Here is a 22,726-nt window from a genome sequence, read left to right on the forward strand (position 1 = left end):
TTGCAATAACAATCTGTAGACACTCATCTTTATTATACTCTCAACCAGTGCCGGAGATTGGGTTCAAAAACTGGGGGCAGGTGCCACAACGAGGGGTGGACAGTTTACTTTCCCTTAGTAGATTAGATAAGGTTTAACATAGTGCCGGCGGAAAAGTGGCAAAAGGCGGGGGCAACTGCCCCCCCTTCCCACTAATCGCCGTCAATGCTCTCAATATATTAAGACTAATCAACGCACGCACAAGGCGTGTTCTGAGCACAAGAATACGCCTATAATTTTCACTACTTCTATCACCTTTATATTATGTAATATGTATGTTGTGCTTGTATATTATAAATAATAAATAAATAAGTAAATAAGAAGGCGAGGGACAGCTTAAATTCAGAGCAACTGACGTCCTGGTTCATTTAAAGGCTTATTTTCCTGTAGTTTACGGTTATTACAAGCATAAGAAAACAGTTTTTCGTTGTGACGTTTCAGGAGAACACACGCTCCCTTCATCAGACATTTATTTTCATTTTGACTAAAGATACAGTTATAACAATGGTTGTTATAACTGAAAAACTGTTTTCTTATGCTTGTAATAACCGTAAACTACAGGAAAACAATTCTACAATCCAAGCAATGCGTACATACAACACCACGACTTAAGCGCATACCCTCGTATGTATGTTGGTGGAGGCGGGCTTACATCGGGAGTTTTGTTTTGTGTTTTGTCAATAACTATTATTACATTAATTTCAGTTTCGATTTGCTAAGGTTACAGGTCATCATGTTCATATCATACTGAGAGTTCAGTCCAGATTAGCCTTTGTGTGTATAAAGTTGACTTATACTGTAAGACTTCCACATGATGAAACAAAGGATTACCAACATAAAGTTCTGATTTTTACTTAGGTGGTAGTCCCTTCTCTTAGAACATACTTATTATACTCATTTCTGATTAATAACACTTACCTCCTGCTTCGACAATCATTATCCTTCTGCCAAACTGGTCCCTGTTGGGCAGAACGGTAATTATGTTCTGTGAGAAGACATTCTTTTCGTTTGAAGGCAGCAGGTTGTCATACAGTTTGTGGTGTTTCACTTTGTACTTGTAGAAATTTTTTAACTGAAAAGTCAGAAATCATACAATTATCAAAATGTTATATGTATATAGCACTTTCTACTTTCTAAAAACAATATTTTAGCTACGTTTCAGTCCTACACATTTAGCCTCATGAAAATTTCATAAGTAGATGTGAAACGTATCTAATCTTGCTTTGGTTTTTGCCTGTCGAAGCATGTGATGTACCAAAACATTTCTAACATTAGGAATAATATAACTAATTTCATTTGTAAGAAAGAAATTTAGTAAATTGTTGCTTTAAAAATATTTTTTTCTTTTTTAAGTAATGAATGCATCGTATTACTTTTTTTCCTTTTGTGTTTGTGGCATGTAACATGTTTCTACACAACTTTAATTTGTTAGAGTAAGGTTATATCCAAAAATGGCGTTTTATCGAACAGACTTGAGGGTTCCCCTTTCCATTTCCTTAAGAGATATTAGTTCATATCTCAAAATTTTGAAATTTTTATTCTCTAATATTTTACTTGTGAAAGTAATGGTCGATGCACTCCATTCTAGACAACAAACTTTCTTAATTCAAAGTAGAGACATTCCCAACATACAAATCAAAATACAGGGTGGCTCAAAGAGTCACTTAACACCCTCGGTACAAGGCCACTGAAGCGCGCAACATGGAAATTGTGATGACCAATCATTGCCAGGCCAAGGGGGAGCCACATTGACGCCACCCGCATGGTCGGCGGCCAGCTTTATGTCCGCCATCTTGAATTCAAGCACAGAATTTTAAATGGGAAGGGGGTGATATATCAAATCAGGCTAGAATTTCATGAGAAATGCAATGGAGAAGGTTTTTTTTATGTCTTTAACCAGTAAAAAGTTATGACTGAATTCTTGTACCAATTTGCTCCATTTCAAGGTGTTAGGAAAATGCCTTAAAATTTGTTTAGCGCATCGGTAATGCATGGAGATCAAAGTGACGTCTAGGGAGAGAAGTTCGCATGCCATTGCACAAGATTTTAATCGGATACATCCATGAAGAGCTGCGCATTATGAATGGTTGTCGCGAACTATTACAGTGTGACGCTTCCATTAAATGAAATATCCTTCACAGTGACAAGGCTAATGTTCATGTTCATAAGGAAGTTCATAAACAGAATATTCAATGCTTTTTATCTGATAACCCATTTTCGACAGATCAAAGCTGAATGGTTAGTGCTGGTAAGTTAATGGTGTGTGGAACACGATTGGTTAGTCAATTTTCCATCAACGGAATCTTACATGCTTAGGGATACTTGTATTTGTTAAATAAACATGTTTTTTCATCCTTGCTTATGCAAGAAGATACTTTTTACAGAGTTTTTTCAATAGGGAGGAACACCAGAACAGTATGGGAACACTGTGTAGCAGTTTCTGTCCAAAGTTAGTTATTAGATGACAAGGGTCGCATATTCTGTTTATGAACTTCCTTATGAACATAAACATTAGCCTTGTCACTGTGAAGGACTTTAAATTCAATGGAAGCGTCACACTGTAAATTGTTCGCGACAAGCATTCAAAATGCGCAGCTCTTTGTGGATGTATCCGATTAAAATCGTGTGTAATGGTATGCGAACTTCTCTCCCTAGACATCACTATGACCTCGATGCATTACCGATGCGCTAAACAAATTTTAAGGCATTTTTCTAACACCTTGAAAAGGAGCAAATTGGTACAAGAATTCAACAAAACTTTTTACTGGTTAACGATACATCGAAAAAACCTTCACCATTGCATTTATTATGAAATTCTAGCCTGATTTGATATATCATATCACCCCCTTCCCATTTAAAATTCTGAAGTTGAATTCAAGATGGCGGACATCAAGATGGCCGCCGACCGCGTGGGTGGCGTCAATGTGGTTCCCCCTTGGCCTGATAACGATTGGTCATCACCATGTCCATGTTGCGCGCTGCATTGGCCTTGTACCGGGGGTGTTAAGTGACTTTTTGAGCCACATCACTGCATATGCGACTCAAATATTCAGATATACAAAATATGATATAGTTAATGAGCTAGAAACGTGTAATAATTAGACAATTGTTTTTACAACACACTATACTTTCTTACATAAAACTTATATGTTAAAGTTTGACTTTAAAGAATAAGTTATGTTATAAAACATCAATTTGGAAGAGTCACTGCTTAATGTTTGCACTGGTACCAATAGATGAGAAAGTTAAACCTAAAAAGAATATTGAATCTATTAAATATGTTTTTCATAATTATTAATATTGGTAATTTTCCTTAAAACTGGAAATAACACTGAATATCTATGGTGTTGCTGATTGTAATTATAATTGATAATTATCAAATAGTAATATTGTGTGCTCTTCTTGTATACTGAATGCCTTTTTACCGTATGTTAGTTCGTTCAAAATGAACACGGCCTATCAATCTGGTATTTTGAAAGCCTATTGAGCTCTCAGGAGTATTGGAATGCCTTGGTGGGTTCTCTTATCGAGCTGGTGGCTCCATGCACTTCCTCTCCTATCACTGGAGTTCTTCAGAAATCTCAACACAACTTCCGCATTACCAACATGCATCAGTTATCTCTGTACCGTTTCACAACAACGCTTCGGAGCCATTCACTCTATCTCGCCCATTTCTCTACGACTCAAGCGTCTGTAGATCTTAAGTCTCAACACAATCATTCTTTTAAGGTAAAATGGCGTCGATTCAAATTACAATCCGAATTGAAATTTTTCAGGTTTTCTTGAAAAGTCTTAACGGCTGACGTACTTGCATATTTAAAACCAGAAATTTTATTTCACACTGGGTGATGTACACACAGAAAGATCTGTGGATCTAAAGATCACCGAGTATTGATTGATTTGGTATATATTACTTCGCTTTTCTGCTACTTCTGACCAATTGTGAAGTTGAGGATGAGTGATGATATGATGAAATTAATGAAGAACACCATGTCCAGGCTGAGATTCGAACCGTGGACCCCTGGCTTCATAGCGCGTAACACAACAGAAATACATATCAAATTGTTTTCATATTATGTACGTGCGTATATGTTCGCGTATACAAACTGTTTTGCTTTTTTAAAATGTTCGTATTTTTTCATTATATTAGTAGGAAAGGTTGCATGTAATAGTTAAGTGGGAGAAAAGGGATTACAGCCATAACTTTGCTATGCGATCAAGGCGCAAGTAAATAAATGTAAAAAGGTCGAACATTCACTGCCTTTAAGAAATTCAGTGTTTCTGCAAGAAAGAGGAGGAGAAAGAGAGAGACAGAGGGGGGAGAAATGGAGAGAGAAAGAAGAAAGAAAGAGGAGGAGAAGAAGATGGAGAGGGGAGAAATAGAGAGAAAGAGAGAGAGAAGGAATGAGAAATAGAGAGAGGAGGAGAGAGAGAGAGAGAGGGAGAAGGAGATAGAGAGGGGGAGGGGGAGAAAAAGAGAGAAGAAGGAGAACTAGAGAGGGACGAAGGAGTGAGAGGGGGAGAAATAGGGAGAGGAGGAGAAAGATACAGGGAGATAAGGAGATAGAGAGGGTGAAAAATAGAGAGAGAGAGGGAAGAAGGAGAGAGAGGGGAATCAGGAGAGCGAGGAGAAAGAGATAGGGGAGAAAGAGAGAGGGGAGTAAGATAGGGGGATAAAGAGAGAGAGTAGGAGAAGGAGAGGGGGACACGGAGATAGAGAGGGGGAGAGACAGAGAGAGGGGAGAATAGATAGAGGGAGGACAAAGACAGAGAGAGGGGAGAAACAGAGAGAGAAAGAGAGAGGGAGGAGAAAGAAAGAGAGGAGAAAGAGGAAAGAACAGTCACATTCTCAGAGTTCAATATGTATGTTCGCATCTTGCATATTCAACTGAATTCTTCCATGTGACACAGGATTACTGTCCTACATTTTATGCTGGGAATACAGTTTATTCATTATTGAGTATAAACAGTAATTCTTTCTAATCACATGTGTTGATGTGTAGGGCCGGGCACTTGGGCAAGATGACTGTACATAGCACGTGCCGTCGTCGCCTTGTAGTCAAGGGGTCCCGAGTTCGATACCCGATGGAGGCACAAGGTACAGTGGTTCGATTCTCACTTTAAACTGTAGTATCAGTCCTGATTAGTCTATCTGTGCATAAAGTGGACTTAACAATTCAAACAAACACAGTACAGAGTGTAACTCGGATGTAATCCTGATCCCAGTGCTTATCGAGTCACCTTTTTGTGAGACAGTTCTAGTTGCAGTAGAAACAAAAAATAGTAGCAAAAGAAGAAAAAGACGGAAAAGAAGAAGACGAAAAGAAAGAAGAAGAAGAAGGGAAACATTATTTAGGTGCATTGTGCTACTGTAGTGCGGAAGGCGTATATATACGTCTTACGTTTGTTTCAACTATATTCGATTTACTGTGTCGTATAGAGTCACACAGACATTTGGTGAGATAGTTTTAGCTGCGGTAGAAACAAAAAATAGTAGCAAGAGACAAAAAGAGGAAAACGAAAAGAAAGAAGAAGGGAAAAATTAGTTTCGTCTTCTTCTTTTTCGTCTTTGCCTCTCTTGCTACTATTTTTTGTTTCTACTACAGCTAAAACTATCTCACCAAACGTCTGTGTGACCATATACGCCACAGTAAATCGAATATAGTTGAAACAAACATAAATCGTATATATACGCCCTCCACACTTAAGGGGTTAACACTTGTAGATGAGATGTCCTCTGGGATTTGTTTTCTTTCCCAGAGATCAGTAAAAGTAATATACTAGGTTTGATATGCAAAAGGGATGGAAAATCTAGCACCGACGACTGCCCTCCTTAGAAATAGAGGCAAATCATTTATTTTTTAAACTTTTAAAGCTATAAATGTGTAGTAGGACATGCTACATTACGACAGACATTTTACAAGCAACGTAAATATGTTTCTTTTGTAGCCCACATCTGCAAAAGTAATACAAATAGTCATAAATTCTTAATGTAATGTCAAATTTCTATCTTTCTATCTTAATGGCGACTATGATTGGTAAATTGACGAACAGGTGGGGGAACACACAAAGCAACATGTCTTACTGTTCTAACACGGAACTCTTGGTGCTCAAGCAGGCTACGCTAACCACTCTGTCATTCAAATTGTTAATCGTTGCTCAAGTACTAACCAAAATGAGAGCGCTGTCTGGATAATATTTGCACCTCCTGAGAAATATATGCAAGAAGGCGTCGTCTTCTAGTGGAACTGATAGGTCCTTCTCCTCTGAAAACAAAAATTGAGAAAATAACATCTACATCTTAAGCGTAAATGCTGAACAGAGTACAAGATATGTTATACAATAATGGTAATACTTCAAGCTGCAGTTGTTTCCAATATTAGAAAAAAAAATTAGAACCCAGTAGTTATGATAGAACTAATTTGTAATTTATAGATAAAATGATTGTAAAATTGAACTTATCTATTTCATGAAATTATTAAATTAGTGGTATTATTAATTTGTCTTTGAATTTCCATGTAGGGTATGTTGTCAATTAGCATTTTTTATACTTGTCTTTATGACGTATTTAGGGGGATCACGGGTTCCAGACCCCTGACCCCTCCCCCTTATGAAAGACTTACCATGTACTAAAATGAAGTAATGAAAATATAATTGTTCAGCATTTATTGCATAATCGAGGGTTATTTAGTTCTGTAATGCGTTTCTTGTTTCATGATATTTCTAAAACTGTTACGCACATGGTGATTTTATATTTAGTGTTTTTCGTAATTTGCATCGCTCTTCTGCCACTATTGACTCATCAAGACAAGGATTATATGAAAGTAATGAAAAAACCGTCAAAGCCCAGAAAGGGGAATCGAACCCGTAACATCCAGTAGTGAGATCGTAAGTCCGTCTCTCAAGAATTTTCAGCCACCGAGGTCTGAATGTATAACCTATGTACCACGAAGTTGTACATATAAAGCCTAATCACGTACTTATTAGTGAATATATATATTGTATACAGTGGAATGCACACGTCTTGTTCTGCTATTTGTCCATGACTATATTCATAAATTTTTCTTGCATCCTACACGTTTCTAAAAACTGATTTTTACGTATGTCCGTACAGAGTTTGCCAGCAGTTTGTTTGACATTTTATCTCAATTCTTGAACTCTCCCTGCATAAACAGAGTACACGTATAGTGATGGACAATTTATCTTGATAATATTAATGAATCCCACTTTACAGTGTGAGAGGAGGCTGGAATAAGAATTCGTGTAGACCAGTGCAGAATTGGTCTTCATTTAACTTAAATCATTAAAATTAGTTAAAAACGTTGAGTGCTTACCTTTGAGCAACTCTCTGAATTCCTTAGTCGACTGCTCTATAATGTCTGGCTTTTCCCGGAGCTCCCTCCTGGCCACTTCCGTCAGGGCCTCGTCTGGACCCTCGGTCTCGAAGCGCAGGACGAAGTCCCCAAGCTTCAGGGTGGGTAGACGGTCGAAGTCGATGTTCATTGTTCTGCAAGGCAAGATAAGAGTTGATATTAGAGTAAACACGGTCGAAGTCGATGTTCATTGTTCTGCAAGGCAAGATAAGAGTTGATATTAGAGTAAACACGGTCGAAGCCGATGTTCATTGTTCTGCAAGTCAAGATAAGAGTTGATATTAGAGTAAACACGGTCGAAGTCGATGTTCATTGTTCTGCAAGGCAAGATAAGGGTTGATATTAGAGTAATTGAACAAGGCAGGCAATATTCAATTACAGGGCAAAAATCAAGGTACAGCTACCTTGCTAAAGCCGATGAAATGAATAAATAAATGAATATAGGAGTTAAAATTTTTGGTGCTTCTGCACGTATGGTTATTTTGCATCCTTCTGAGTATACGAGGAAAAATCCTCTTGTCTAAAAATCTTACCTTAAAGTTAAAAGAAAAGGGTTTAAAGAGCTCCTTGAGAAAAGTTGAAAGTGTAAGCTTGTAAAGGGATATCCACAGGACATACACAACACATTAAAAAGGTAAGACTAGTCTAGAAACTTCCTCAGAAACAATGTAAGAGACCCGTTCTTCTTCAGAATTAATAATATTTGCTAAAACCCTGTCATCTACCGGCATGGATGATAAACAGTTGGGAATATTTAAACTTTGTCTGAAGAAAGTACAATCGCCATATTCTTATTGAATGTGGTGAACACCTAAAAACATTACAGACACGTCACATTAGAGGATTCAGCCCTTGTAGCAAGTGGCCATAGGTGAGACGGCTGTGCCCAATTCGCAGTCATGTTAGAACGGCGGGAGGGACGGTACAGGAACTCCGAAATCTCATATTTACATTGATGTACGACACGCATCACAATTTTGTTTCATAACTGCTGTCACAATACTTAAAGCTTCCCCTTCTGATGGCAAATTCAATGGAATTGAATAGGAGAAAAACACGTTTCCGCTTTGATTGGACTCAAGACGTGCTCTGTCGTCTGCTGTGACGTCGCCACTAATATGGTCCAATCGTAGCTACCATTTTTGAATTTGTAATTAAGGGTCATTTCATGGAAGGTGTCCATTTATCACTTGGTTTTCCAGTGTTCTTTACTACTGAAAATTTTTACTTCTCAACATTTAGAAGGGTCTGTAACCCCATCAGCTCTCCCGTTCGTACGCCAGTGACTTCTTGTAAGTTTACTAAAATAATAAACGTACGTACGTCGGAATATCGGCAAAATTGTCGCACATTTAAAGTTATTACTAAGCGCAGAGGATATATACAGTTCAGTTCTTTACATTGGACCTATTAAACACCAACTACAAGCCATATAATTCTAATAACCTTGCTAGTAGCTGTAAAATATAACACCTTCTTGGTAAAATAAAAACCTCCATATTTCAACAAGATTTGTTTAATTAGGTTTAGCCACAACCAGGAAAATGAGCTTTCATTAGTAGTCAGAAAAACATCATAATATTTATTTCTTTACTGCTCATACGAAGGACAGTTTACATACCTGTGGCCTTGAATATGCTTTCCTCTAACGCTACACATTTCCTACGATTTCAATCCATTTCCTTAGAGTTAAAAACAATCTTACATGAAAAAGCATACTTGATAAGAAGTTTGTTTATATTTTCACGAATTTTTTTTATCTACTTATTCCACTTGAGTGTTTTTTTTTTAATTTTTCTTTGCTTCTCTTTCACTTTAGACTATTTCAACACTATTAGTTCAAATCAATTTGTTATTGTTATTGAACGTGTTTTGTTCTGACATCTTGTGGCTAATCGCGACGTTGAGGGTCGGAGATTTTAATTCTGATCACCAATTTGATCACAAATAACACCTATGTCTGAGTCGCGATTTGAACCCGGAAACTTGATGGAGAGTTGAAATTGATGAAGGTTGCTCACGAAGAAACGTTTCTCGCTGGTTAGGACTCGAACTAAGATCCCTTGGAAGCGAGATCGTCGTGGAGAAACTATTTGAATCGTCGGACAATAATGTATTGCTTGTGAAATGTTTGTTTTTATTACGATATACTAACAGTGATGGATGAATATAGGCTTATAATAAATATCTTATATATATATATGAAACTGAAACCTGAAACACATAGGCGTATCCAGTGGGGCAAGGGACACTTACCCCTTGGAAAACAAGAGTGGAAGTTCGTTATTACGCAGCTATTCTTGGCATTTTCCCAAATAGAACTTGAGTTTATCTTCAAATTGCATACCTTAGCTTTGTTGTATTTCTTTATTTGATTTACATTAGACATTCGGAATAAGTCAGTCGTCGCCTTGTAATCAAGGGGTCCCGGATTCGATACCCGATGGAGACACAGTGGTTCGGATCCCACTTTAAACTGTAGGTTCATTCCCGATTAGCCTTATTGTGCATAAAGTGGACTTAAAATACAAACTCAATCAATCGAAATATGTCAGTAGGCCTATCAATCCGGACGCTGAATTCTGAACTGTTAAAGTGAACAGTGTGCGTAGTCATTTCAGAGTTGAGTTTGACGCTGCATAAATGTGTCCTTCATGTGCTACACCGTCATTTTCTGACATTAATTACCCATTCACAAACGTATGTTTAACGTAAGTTTTCTCACAAATTATAAGATTTTGTTATCGGTTCTCAAAACAGAGACATTCAAGGTTCACTCCTTTCCCGCAAAAGCAAATTAATTAGGAAACCTTCAACAGGGCCTTGTGAGCGGTAGATAGTGTATGAGAAAGGAATATTTCACGCGCTAAATTATGTATACAATTCAGCAGATATTGAAACGAAGTATTGAAGACGATAAATTCCACATTTCAATGTCGCGAAATAACAGGAGGCAGCTATTTCTCGCGCCACCAATAGTAAGAAAGCGCGGTAAAGATAACCTTTTCTGATTGGCTGCTCCAAGTGACTATTATACAAAACGGCGACCAATCACATCACCTGCTCCCAGCCGTGAGAGTTGTATCGTAAATCGGAAGAATTGATTGATTTCATTTACATCGCTTTTCTGCCACTTTTGTCTAATCGCAACCATGAAAATGAATGGCGATACCAACGAGATTCTGTTGTAATACTTTGCATTAATGTTAGATTATTTAAGAACGATGTTCATAGATGCTCCAAAGCATAAGCAATGCAAGTGAAAGAAAAATACAGGACTTCTCTAAGTGTGAGCTGGCCTGCTTGGCGGAGTGATTATCACAGCGCGCTACTACACCAGGGGTCCCGGGTTCGAATCCCGGCTTGGATAGGGGTGTTCTTTGTGATTCTCCCGATTAGCCTATCTGTGCATAAAGTAGACTTAAAACAATAACTCATCGTCGCGATCAGCCAAGAGTTACAGAAAGGCGACGCTAAGACATAAATAGCAAATAATAGTGTGCTACATTGTTGACACGGAAAGTTGTTATTCTTCCATAGACCCGGTATTTCTATAGAGCAACTGCTTGTTGATTACCTATAACTTCTCAGGGGCAGAGGTTTCAAATTAGGGATAAATTAGGTTGAACTTACATTCAATGTTACGATAAACAGAATTAAGTCATGAGGACCTTTGCTATTTTGCTGCGTAATTATCTGTAATCAAATTAAAATAGATTGTATTCAGAACGCGAATGACCTAAGTTCAAGGTTTCACTCGCTACCTTCGGATTACTTGTATACTACCACGTGTGAATTAAAGAGGATTTAATCATGCTCGCAGTTTACAGTTTACAGTACAGTGTGTGTGTCCACTCAATGCAGTAGACCACCAGAAAGCCTCCTGTCGTGAGTCTGTCGGTAACCGGTGTGAGAAGTTTAGAAAGGGTTCGTTAATGTTTACCGTAGGGAAATAAAAAAGCTTGTGAATATAAACAGGAAATGTTTGAATTTATTACCATTAGAAAATAAGGTGTCAGAGTTTTCTGTAGAGGTTGAAAGTCGTTTGACATGTAAACAGATCTCCAAATTGAAAGAAGTGAAAGTTTTGATCGGCAAGAAGTATTAACTTAAATGTATTTTTTTAAAATTATGTAAAGTGCATGACTCAGCGGAAGCCAGTGTAAAATAAACTCAAGAACCGCATAAAAGTTGAACTCATTGTAACAATGGCGCAAAATTCTTGCAAAGATTTCTGATGCATGTAAAGTACATTTAGAACTGATACGCACAGAATAATAATGCATCAGCTGGAACAAAAAATGGATAATGTCTACAACTCAGACAATATATTGAAGTGCATCATCGAGAATGATGCAGGAAGATGCATCAAGAAACTCATGATGCATCAAAGTGGAGCCCGACATAGAAATGCTCACTTGAATCATATGACTTTGGTGTTACTTTTACAAATGGGTCAATCTATATCAAGTGGTACGTACAACATGGTTGCTTGACCATTTTTTAAAAAAGTATATATTTTGTATGGTGTGAGCCTCATATGTTGACCACTGTTGCAAAAATAAATCAAGTGTCAAACGGTCTTCCTCCTGAAAAAATATCCGAAAATGTCATTTTGAGCAATTAGGATACACAATTTTGACCTTACAATTTATTATGAAGTAATACTATTTAGAATATTACACACAAATATAATTGTAGCTTATAATGTGCTTAACACCACAGATTTTCTCTCATTGTCGTAGGACTTACCAGAGATGAGATAAAAAAGTTACCGCTGATGCTTACGAATTGAGAAAATGATGCACCCCACATAAAAAAATGTCCGTCATCTTGAATCAGTGATACTAAAAATAAAACAACAGTGGTTCTGAAATGTCAACATATGAGCCTCACACCATACAAAATATATACTTTAAAAAAAAATGGTCAAGCAACCATGTTGTATCACTTGATATGGATTGACCCAAATGATAAACCAAGGATGCATCAAATTGTAAACCTAATTCTTGGTAAAGGCCAAAAAACATGTGCATACATTTGATCCATTTAGTATTCTGTGTGTAGTATCGAAAGAGGGAGAGGGGGGGGAGAACCATTTCTCTAAATATATACAGGATGGCCAGAAAGTCCCTTTACATTGAATTAGAATTATGTGGTTATGTACACAACTTATTACAATGGATCCAAAACGTCCCTGTGGGTTTCTCCATGTTTGTAGCATAGCCTTATGCGACTCCATGTCCGAGGATTTATCAGCAACAGTATACACTGCAGAGACAGCGTCTTTCAGCTGCTCGTTATCGGAGTATCGGCGTTTCTGCACCTCTGCTTTCACAAGACCTTCTGCAATGTTTCAAAATGTCACCCGTGGTATGCTTTTGCTAATAAATAATCGGACATGGAGTCGCATAAGGCTATGCTACAAACATGGAGGAACCCACAGGGACGTTTTGGATCCATAGAATTAAGTTGCGTACATAACCACATAATTCAAATTCAGTGAAAAGTGACTCTCCGGCCACCCATGTAAGTAGCATATAGACTTCACAAAAAGAATTGTGGGAAAGGTGGTATTTTAAATCACGGCCTGGTACTGGAAGCCTGTCCCATTCTCAGTTCACTGTATTTAAAAAGGTAAAGTGCTCCCCTGTGCTTTGCACCACGCCATGAAGGCGTATAGGCCGCCTTTACCCCCCAGAGTTTCCTCCAGGTACCCACTTTATACGATGCTGGGTGGGTGCCGGAGCCGCTTGAACAGGTGGGAAAAGTCCTGGTTCTCCCCCGTCCGGGGATCGAACCCGGGTCTCTCGCATGTTAGTCAGACGCCCTAACTTCCAGTTCACTGTATTTGCATCTTTATATTATAGGGCACTTTTCTGTCATTTTTGGCTAATCGCGGCTATGAAGATAAGTGACAATTAGATGAAATTGAATGACAGGTCGGAATTTCGGTTGCGTGCTCGGAAATCAACCACTTAACGAGCTCGATCACCTAGAGGGCCATTCTCGGTTCACGTCTCGATATCTAAACATAATCTCGAACTCGATTCTACTCAAGGAAAAGTCTCGTCTTTTTTATCTGGACCTCATATAACTATCTAACACCACCACGGCCTTGGTATTTGAGAATGGCATGTAAAACAAATTTTAATTTAGGCCAACTTTCCCTTCGTTCTAATTACTCGCACTAAAATCTCAAACGAGATGACGGTCTCTTGGAGTGAGTATAGATCTACTCTCGATTTTACATACGTCTGCCTCTAGTTTTCTGCGTCAATTCCCGTCTATTTATCATCTCTAACGTTCTACCGTCCCCACGGTCGAGCACGTTCATTCCGGGACTCGATCTCAGGAAATTTGAAATCCCAGTCTGAATCATGGTTGATAAAGGTAGGAATTTATTTATTTTTATTTACTCAGAGTTTCAGATACAGTCTTATTTGGCAATTTTACCCTGAAACAACATAAAGTAGAAACAAAAAATAACAACAAGGTGGGATGGATTTACATGTTCTTGGTCAGTAACATACAAGAAATACGTTCTGGAAGGAAAATATCAACATTCAGGTGAAGTTTGTTGTAGATTTCTGGGAGCCTGTAAAACAAGGAGCGTTGTAGAAGGGATAGCCTAGTGGTTGGGTTGTGTAAGAGTTGCAGCTTGCGCGTTTGCTTTTGGGGTACCCTAAGTGTGAATTTACTGATTAGGGGATCTGTTCTGATTTTGACATTTATTATCTTGTATGAAAATTTCATGTCAGGTAGATCACGACGAAAGTATGGAGTTTCAATTCCGGTCCAGGAGAGAAAATCAGCAAGCGTAAATGGGTTCTGGACCGCAAAGAACCTTTTTATCTGTAAAGTATTTCAATTCGATCCAGAAATCTTTTTTCCACATCAATTCAATTCGCTCAGGATCCTTTTTCCCGGCTGGATTTAAATTCGGCCCAGGAATATTCTTTCCGGATCAATATCTACGGTTCAGGAACTTTTATTCAATGAAACAATACGCTACTTGGACCGAATTTAAATTGTGCGAAGAAAACGTTTCCGGTCCTACAGCGGAACCCAATAGAACCCATTAGAATTTATGGGTTCATGGACGTTTTACAACCCTGCCATGAAGATCATAGGCCCGGTTTCTAAATTATTAGTACATAGTCTGCATGCGTAACAGACGATTGAAGTTAACCAGCACTTAAAGTAAAAATTGTTAGGTGGGAATATTAAGCTCGTATCATGAGGGTTAGGGAGCTTTCAGACCGAAGCGACACGCTACAAACGGCACACGACACGGTAGTTTCACACCGAAGTGATGAGAGACACGGACCCCATCCAGGATGTAAAATAATCATTCACTACGCATGCGCTACTAACATCGCTTATTAATTTGCTTCATTTTACTTCGCTTTCATGCGACTTTTCGCTAATTTGCGAATATGAAGATGAGTGATGATGTGATGAACTTGATGAATTGACACAAACATCCATGTCCAGGCCGGGACAATAACCACTCTTCCACGGGGACCGACGCGCTACTGAGGCGATACGAAATAAGTGCAAAACCACTTTGTAATGTGTCGCTACCGGGTATCGCCTCTCTCTGGTTTATTTTCCTTCGCATTTCTGCAACTTTTGGCTAATCGGGAAGATGATTGATGATATGATGAAATTGATGAAGACACTCAGAAAGGACACTCATGCCCAGGCCGGGATTCGAACCAGGGATCCATGGCTATCTCCCTTAGGTGTTGCTTCTATAGTTCAATGTAGTGACAATGCAATAAGTATTAATGGATGCTTTACGGATTTTTTCCTACTTGGAAGGATGGCATTACTGTCCACAGACTTACTGTTTCTTCATAATTTCATTAATGCGGTGGTGTAATCGGTATGGCATCTGACTGCTACACGGGAGACCCGGGTTCGAATCCCGGGGTGGGTTATTTCAGGTGCGAAATGCTCCTGCGATATCCCCACATATATCGGTTCTAGGGTTCACCCAGGCTCTAATCAATGGGTACTTCGGGGTAAAGGCTGCCGGATCTGATCACATAACCTTCACGAATGGTCGAGATTGTGAATGTGTGGAGCCCTACCTCAATATCCCTCACAAATGCATGTTGCAATGTAAATCTGTTAGCTTTACCTTTTACCTGTATACCATTCAGTTTCATCGTAGCGATAAAACAAGAAGCGGTTGAAAAGCGTAAACATGAATAATATAGCCCCGTCTAGGTCGCTGCACTCTTTGACACTCGGTGTAGTGCAGGTGTATCCCGTTGTCAGGCTGGTGCAAGGAAATGACGTTCAACATTGTAGACGAATAGCGGTGTTCACGTTCAGAAGATTCAACAAATGCCTGTCTGCTGCCTTAAACGTTCATTTGATTAGTTAGCACGTAGCACGTGATCATACACCACACATTACACCGCTCCAGAGCGTAGTGCAAACGGTGCAGGCACCAAATACACTACTTGACACCAAACCAACAAAGTAGACAAGTCGATATTGCACCGTGTAGCCAACTAGACACGTGACTGCAGAGAGAGACGGGGCTTACAAAAATCAAGGAATTTCCGTATCTAGCATTACAATAACAACCGACAAGAGCCCGTCCTTCATTTCAGATTTCAAGGTGGCCATGAACAAAGCCGCCACAAGCGGCATTAAACCACCAATTACCTCAGCCGCAACTTCACGGACATGCACTTAAAATCAAAGATGAAAGCAAGTCAGAAATATACTCCTGAAACCAGATATCTTCTTGAGATGACAACAGATCTTGCAGAACATCTCAAGAAGCATCAAGACTACCATAGCGGAATAAGCAAAATAAAATCAAAGTAAAACAGAACTGAACAAAAACTTACGACTTCCTAGCGAGAGATTGAGAATATCAACTGCTCCTTTTTACCACGGAAACTGTTCTGCCGAATCGCTGTGGAAAGGGGGTCATTGCATAAGAGAGAAAGTTCTTTCATTTCTTGCATTAAGTAACAACCTCAGCTATCTCTTGGGCAAACACTGCCACGGCTAGGGGAACAACGTGTAATTGTAACAATTAACAAGAAAAAAGTGCAGACGTAACAGACAAGACACGATCTTTATTGTTGGGATATGCTCTGAAGCAGAGTGTTTTGTCGCAATAAGTACTGTGTCTTAGAAAGATATTACTTAGTGCCTGGCAAAAGCAAAAGACAATAATACTCTGGATTTCATTCAGGGTTGTTAAAAGTCCATGAACCCATAAATTCTAATGGGTTCCATTGGGTTCCGCTGCAGGACCGGAACCTTTTCTCGGTCCAGTTGCGTATTGTTACATTGAAAAAAGGTTCCTGGACCGTATTTAAATTGATGCTGGAAAAAAGGTTCCTGGACAGAATTGAAATTCATTCTGGAAAAAAGGTTCCTGGACCGAATTGAAATTCATTCTGGAAAAATGGTTCCTGGACCGAATTGAAATTCATTCTGGAAAAAAGGTTCCTGGACCGAATTGAAATTCATTCTGGAAAAAAGGTTCCTGGACCGAATTGAAATTCATTCTGGAAAAAAGGTTCCTGGACCGAATTGAAATTCATTCTGGAAAAAAGGTTCCTGGACCGAATTGAAATTCATTCTGGAAAAAAGGTTCCTGGACCGAATTGAAATTCATTCTGGAAAAAAGGTTCCTGGACCGAATTGAAATTCATTCTGGAAAAAAGGTTCCTGGACCGAATTGAAATTCATTCTGGAAAAAAGATTCCTGGACCGAATTGAAATTCATTCTGGAAAAAAGATTCCTGGACCGAATTGAAATTCATTCTGGAAAAAAGATTCCTGGACCGAATTGAAATTCATTCTGGAAAAAAGATTCCTGGACCGAATTGAAATTCATTCTGGAAAAAAGATTCCTGGACCGAATTGAAATTCATTCTGGAAAAAAGGTTCCTGGACCGAATTGAAATTCATTCTGGAAAAAAGATTCCTGGACCGAATTGAAATTCATTCTGGAAAAATGATTCCTGGACTGAATTGAAATTCATTCTGGAAAAAAGGTTCCTGGACCGAATTGAAATTCATTCTGGAAAAAAGGTTCCTGGACCGAATTGAAATTCATTCTGGAAAAAAGGTTCCCGGACTGAATTTAAATTCATCTGGATAAAAGGTTCCTGAACCGTATTTAAATTGACCCGGAAAAAGATTCCTGGACCGAATTAAAATGCTTTAAATATGAAAAGGTTATACACTGTCTGGAACTCATTTACGTTTGCTGATTTTCTCTCCCAGTCAGGGATTGAATTTATTTACAATTCCTGGACCAGGATTGACCGTTTAAAAGTTGCCTTCTAAAAATGTCCGCGGTTACGTTTTACATTGGAATATCACACTGCGGTTGTAGAAAACCTAGCACAGGGAATACATCAAAACTCTGTTGTTCTCTCGTGTGCCAGGTTCAAAAACTCCCTTGTCGAAGAGTTACTGTACATAACGCAATGGATTATATTAGCGTGACGTCACATTGAGTTCAAACAAACCCGTCACGTGTTGCTCTGGCATCCGATCCAGAAACCGCAGCCAATAGGAGCCGTTGATGAGGTAACGTGAGGAAAGAGTGAGGCTGCTGTGTTCCCAGCTGATATCACAACAGGGACGGATAATGTTGCTACAACCAAGTGAAGGAAAGCGCGCGATGGAATGGGGCTACATAGAGAGGGGGAACGAGACCGCAATGTTTGGGTTTGGCTCATTTCTACCTTGTACCTTAGATTCTCGAGACAGCCAGCACCTGGATTAGCCTTTGATGCTCACAAGTGGATAATTGTTTATCGTCAGGTCTGCATTCGATCCAAGTTGCGTATTGTTTCATTTCAATAAGGAACTTGGACCCTATTTAAACTGATTCGGAAAAGAAAATTCCTGAACCGTACTTAAATTGATCCTGGGATAAAGGTTCCCGGACCGAATTTAAATTGGTTCGGAAAAAGGTTCCCGGACCTTATTAAAATTGATCGGGAAAAAGGTTTCTGGACCGTGGACAGTATTTAAATTCATTCAGAAAAAATATTCCTGGACCGTATTTAAATTGATCGGGAAAAAGGTTCCCGGACCGAATTGAAATACCTTACAGATAAAAAGGTTTTCTCTGCTGGACCGGAATTGAATTTAATTAAAATTCCTAGACCTTTAACGGCCCTGATTTCATTTCTCCGCCAGAATTGGAATCTGCGAGTTTCATGGAAGCACATACTGTATGATTACGTAGGATTCTCGTGGAAATAGGGAATAGATTTAGTGCAAGAAGATGAATTGCGTGGAATTAGTGAACATGAATACATAACCTACCCTAAGCAATGAGGGTCCACGTATCTCCCTCCCTGCCTGCCCTAAATGTGATATCTAACCCCACGTACCTCCCTTACTGCCCTAAATGTGCTCGCTAAGCCCACGTTATCTCCCTGCCTGTCCTCAATATATTTGCTAACCCTGAGTAGACCAGTGTTTTGTTTACTGTTAACTCACATTCTTCTTTCTTTAAGATGTTGAGAAGTAGAAAAGAAAACTGGTCCAGCTCGTATGCTTGATTGGTGATTTGTCTCAAGTATGTCACATGGCCCTACCTCACGTGTTCACACAGCCTCACAAAACTAGTCCATCCTGAATGTTTCTTCCTGGAACATGCTGCTCGAAGGCAAAATCTCTCGATCAAGTTAATTGGAAGAAACTTTTTCTTTCCTTGTGAGCCTAAAAATCCGCTCGTCTGTTCCAATCCAAAATAGTAACAATAGATAGTTATATATACAGTGGAACCTTGATAATTCGAACTTGAGGGGGGAAAGAATTTCGACTTACCAAGGTTCGAGTTATTGAGGTCTAAAGTTTACTGACCATTCTGAACGTCGCACCCTACACTTCGATTTATTGAGGTCCGTGTGACTAAAACTTTGAGTTATAGAGGTGATTAGAATTTAACTTCGACTCATAGAGGTTTCTCATACTCTACCTTCGAGTTATTGAGCTCGAACGGCATCCCGTAAACTGCACAAAAATTCGTCATATGAAGGGTTTTTTCGAGTTGCTGAGGTAAAATTAGTATTGAGTGTTATGGACAATTCAAGGGGGTTACAAAAATTTCGACTTATCAAGGAATTCGAGATGTTGAGGTTCGACTTATCAAGGTTTCACTGTATTTCTCACTTCCTCTATTTTTTAATCTTTCTTTCCTTCTTCCTCTCTTCTTGCTTGTTCATATCTTCCTTCCTTTTCCCCTTCTCTATTTCTCTATCTATCTTTCTTCCTCCGTTCTTTAATCTCTCACTTTCTTTTCATTTCGCCCTCTGTTTCTATCCATCTATTCTTCTTCTTTCTCTCGCTTTGACTTAATTTCTTCCCGTGCTTCGCCTCCACTTCGTCTTTTAAGCTCCCTCTCTCTCGATATTCGTATATTACCATGCTTGGATAAGGGGATCTTTCCACGTTTGTTTGAAGGGTGCAAGATGACCATGCGTGTCCACGCAAACATATTTTTTGATTCATTCATTCATTGAGTCAGGACCAACAGTCAATATAGTGCTGAGCGCCCTTTGCAGCCTTAGCTTTTAACCTACTAGTAGATTAGGATATTATAGTCCTCAGAGTAGGGTTGTTAAAGGTCCAGGAATTTTAAATACATTCAATTCCGGTCCAGGAGAGAAAATCAGTAAACGTAAATGGCTTCTGGACCGTAAAGCACCTTTTTATTTTAAAAGTATTTCATTTCGGTCCAGAAACCTTTTTTCCGGATCAATTTAAATACGGTCCAGGAACCTTTTCTCCGGATCAATTTAAATACGGTCCAGGAACTTTTCTCAATAAAACAAAACACAACTTGGGTCGATAGGTATGTGTGTGTGTATGTGTGTGTGTGAGAGAGAGAGAGAGAGAGAGAGAGAGAGAGAGAGAGAGAGAGAGAGAGAGAGAGAGAGAGAGAGAGAGTCAGTCTAGCAATGCAAAATTATTATGGAAATTTCTTTTGTAGGCTATTTGGTTTGGCAGGATTGGAGCATACGAATATTTCGAAGAGGGCCACAGCCCACCTTCTCCCACCGGGCGACGATGACCCTGGCTTCTACAGTTCTGTATGACTTTCAAATATGGCTAAGCCAAAAAATATCTTCACCACATTGATACCTCACAAGCAAATTAGAACATTTGATTTAATGGGTAGTGAGTGAAAGGAGCGCACTGATGCAATACAATAACATCGCATGTCCATTTCTACATATTTTGCAATTTGCTTTCCTAAGATAGTCTTGACAATGATAATGAACTCGAGGTGAGACAAGATGCGCTTGTCGTTTGTAGCAGAGTTTGAACTTCGTTGGCACCTAGCACTTTGTATTTGGCAGAATGGGAAAAGCTAGCATCATCTGCAAACGTGTCTCCCTTGAAGACAGAAGAATTGAATTCAAGTACTATATTGTGAGGATTCCGCAGACTCACTTCTCCGGTGGACATGTTTCAATCAAAAGGTGGAATACCGACCCAGAGCCAAGTATTCCTAGCCAAAACTCGGTCCATCATCATTTATTAATCTTTTCTTTATCGTCCCTTATTTAGCTAAAGAACAACATTTTATTGTAGGAAATTGGTATGAAGTCATAAGTAAAACAAGTGGGCCGCCGTTTGTAGTCACTTTTTTCAATAACTATCTTCAACGTATTTAATTAGTTAAACCATTATAATTAAATTAATTGGAAAATTTCCAATATTGTAAAACTATAGTAAATAATTAATAACACAAGTTCACAAATCTAAAATAGATGCATAAACTGAACATGTAACTATAGTAATCCGAAAACAGTTATAATAAATTAATAATAATAATAAATTCTAGCACAATTCAGTCGCATTCAGCATATTTAAAGAGTTTAATCAGAACGTTTTCTGATCAGGAGGTTGCCAACGCTGCTTGTCGGCTCGGTCTGTTCGTTGCGCATGCGCAGGGAATGTTTTTTTTAGGAGACTGCAGATGTTTTCACTTCTCACTTCGATATGAGCCCGCCATGTCGCATGTCGCTTCGGTCTAAAATTGCCTTAGAGTGAAAAACAGACCAAGTTGAAGGTGAGGAGAAGTCTCAGAAAGTAGGACTTTCCAACCATAGCGTACGCAGATCCTCTGATTAGGGAGGGCAAAAGCCTTGAAGAAATTTCAGTTGGAAAGAAAAACCTCATTTAATCTTTGAAATGTGCCGCGCTTCTTTACCTCCAAACAATTGTGATCATGCATTTAAGACAAAACTGTTTAGCAGCAAGAGTCTGAAGTACTTACTAGTTATAACTTCTCTCTCTGGTAATGTACAATGCATTACAGAAAAGAAGAAAACTGCGAGCGAAGCGAGCAAGAAATTTTTAGATCCAAATTTTTGCAAACTGAAAACAATATTGATTTTAATATGGCACAAAAAAAACCCATAGGGTGTCATGGCATTCTCTTTCACATTTTTCTTCATTTAGATCGTTCGGCGCCCAGGGCCAACTCCCGCCGGCCCCTAACTACGGCTCTGAAATTGACAAAACTGTAAGAAAAGGCGATATTTTACGAATGTATTTTTATTTCTATAAAATTTGATATCGATGGGACAATTTCCCTTTGTGCCACCCTGAAAGTGCTCTTGGCCGTCTGGAAGAATTAATGCATGTTGAGTATTCTCTTGTCCTGCTACTCTTATATTCTACTAGTCTTGCTTTCTTTTACCTCAACGTTTGCTTCCCCAGAATTGATTTCCGTCCAAGGTTGGGCATTACCCTCCCCTGTGGTTGAGCCACTGCACCTCTTTCCCCCGTAGTTGATTTGAACTTTAATCGACTTGAAAATACTTTATCTTCTTTAAGAGTATAAAGTATAATATTGTTTAATAACAGCGATAAGATTCCTCTACATTAAATTTCTAGGTGAAAGTATAATAATGAAGGGACATGAACGTCTGGAAGGGGGCAAGAATGGCCACACCTCCCTCTTAGACATCGAATGTCAACCTAAAAGTATATATTTTACATGTATAATTTGATTTCAGACATAGTAATTTACATTAATGCGATAATTTCAAATTCAAGTGTTGTTTTTGAGGGGGCAACACTATTATCGGGGTAATATACCCCATTCAAAAATTCGTTGCTTGTCCCTCCGTTTAAAAAATCTGCGGACGTCCATGATTATGGGGGGGGGCAACTGCCCCCTTGCCTCCACGTGCGCACGCCTATGTTTCCAACTCAATGCAAGGATTTTTGTCCATGATGCAGCTGGGTCAGAGGCACGATGAAGCGTGTGGGAGCGGTGATGTGGCTCAGCAGTG

At 39.0% G+C, this 22,726-nt stretch overlaps 1 protein-coding gene across 5 annotated transcripts in view; it reads right to left on the minus strand.

Annotated features, from left to right (window-relative positions):
* LOC145979836 (alpha-tocopherol transfer protein-like) overlaps nucleotides 1-22,726 on the minus strand; it is a 179,555-nt gene that overhangs the window by 17,370 nt on the left and 139,459 nt on the right. For 4 of the 5 annotated variants that reach the window (XM_083112866.1, XM_083112864.1, XM_083112865.1 and 1 more), the window contains 3 exons: nucleotides 7,374-7,546; nucleotides 6,211-6,305; nucleotides 958-1,111 (listed from right to left, as the gene is read on the minus strand). In XM_083112866.1, coding sequence (XP_082968992.1) covers nucleotides 958-1,111; nucleotides 6,211-6,305; nucleotides 7,374-7,542 — 418 coding nt within the window. In that variant the 5' untranslated portion in view covers nucleotides 7,543-7,546. Of the gene's footprint in view, nucleotides 1-957; nucleotides 1,112-6,210; nucleotides 6,306-7,373; nucleotides 7,547-16,285; nucleotides 16,347-22,726 lie in introns of those variants that run through there. The other variant, XM_083112863.1, reaches the window with a different exon arrangement.

The sequence above is a fragment of the Lepisma saccharinum genome, chromosome 26 (genome assembly GCF_977018435.1).
Source record: "Lepisma saccharinum chromosome 26, izLepSacc3.1, whole genome shotgun sequence".
In the NCBI taxonomy this organism is placed as follows: Eukaryota; Metazoa; Arthropoda; class Insecta; order Zygentoma; family Lepismatidae; genus Lepisma; species Lepisma saccharinum.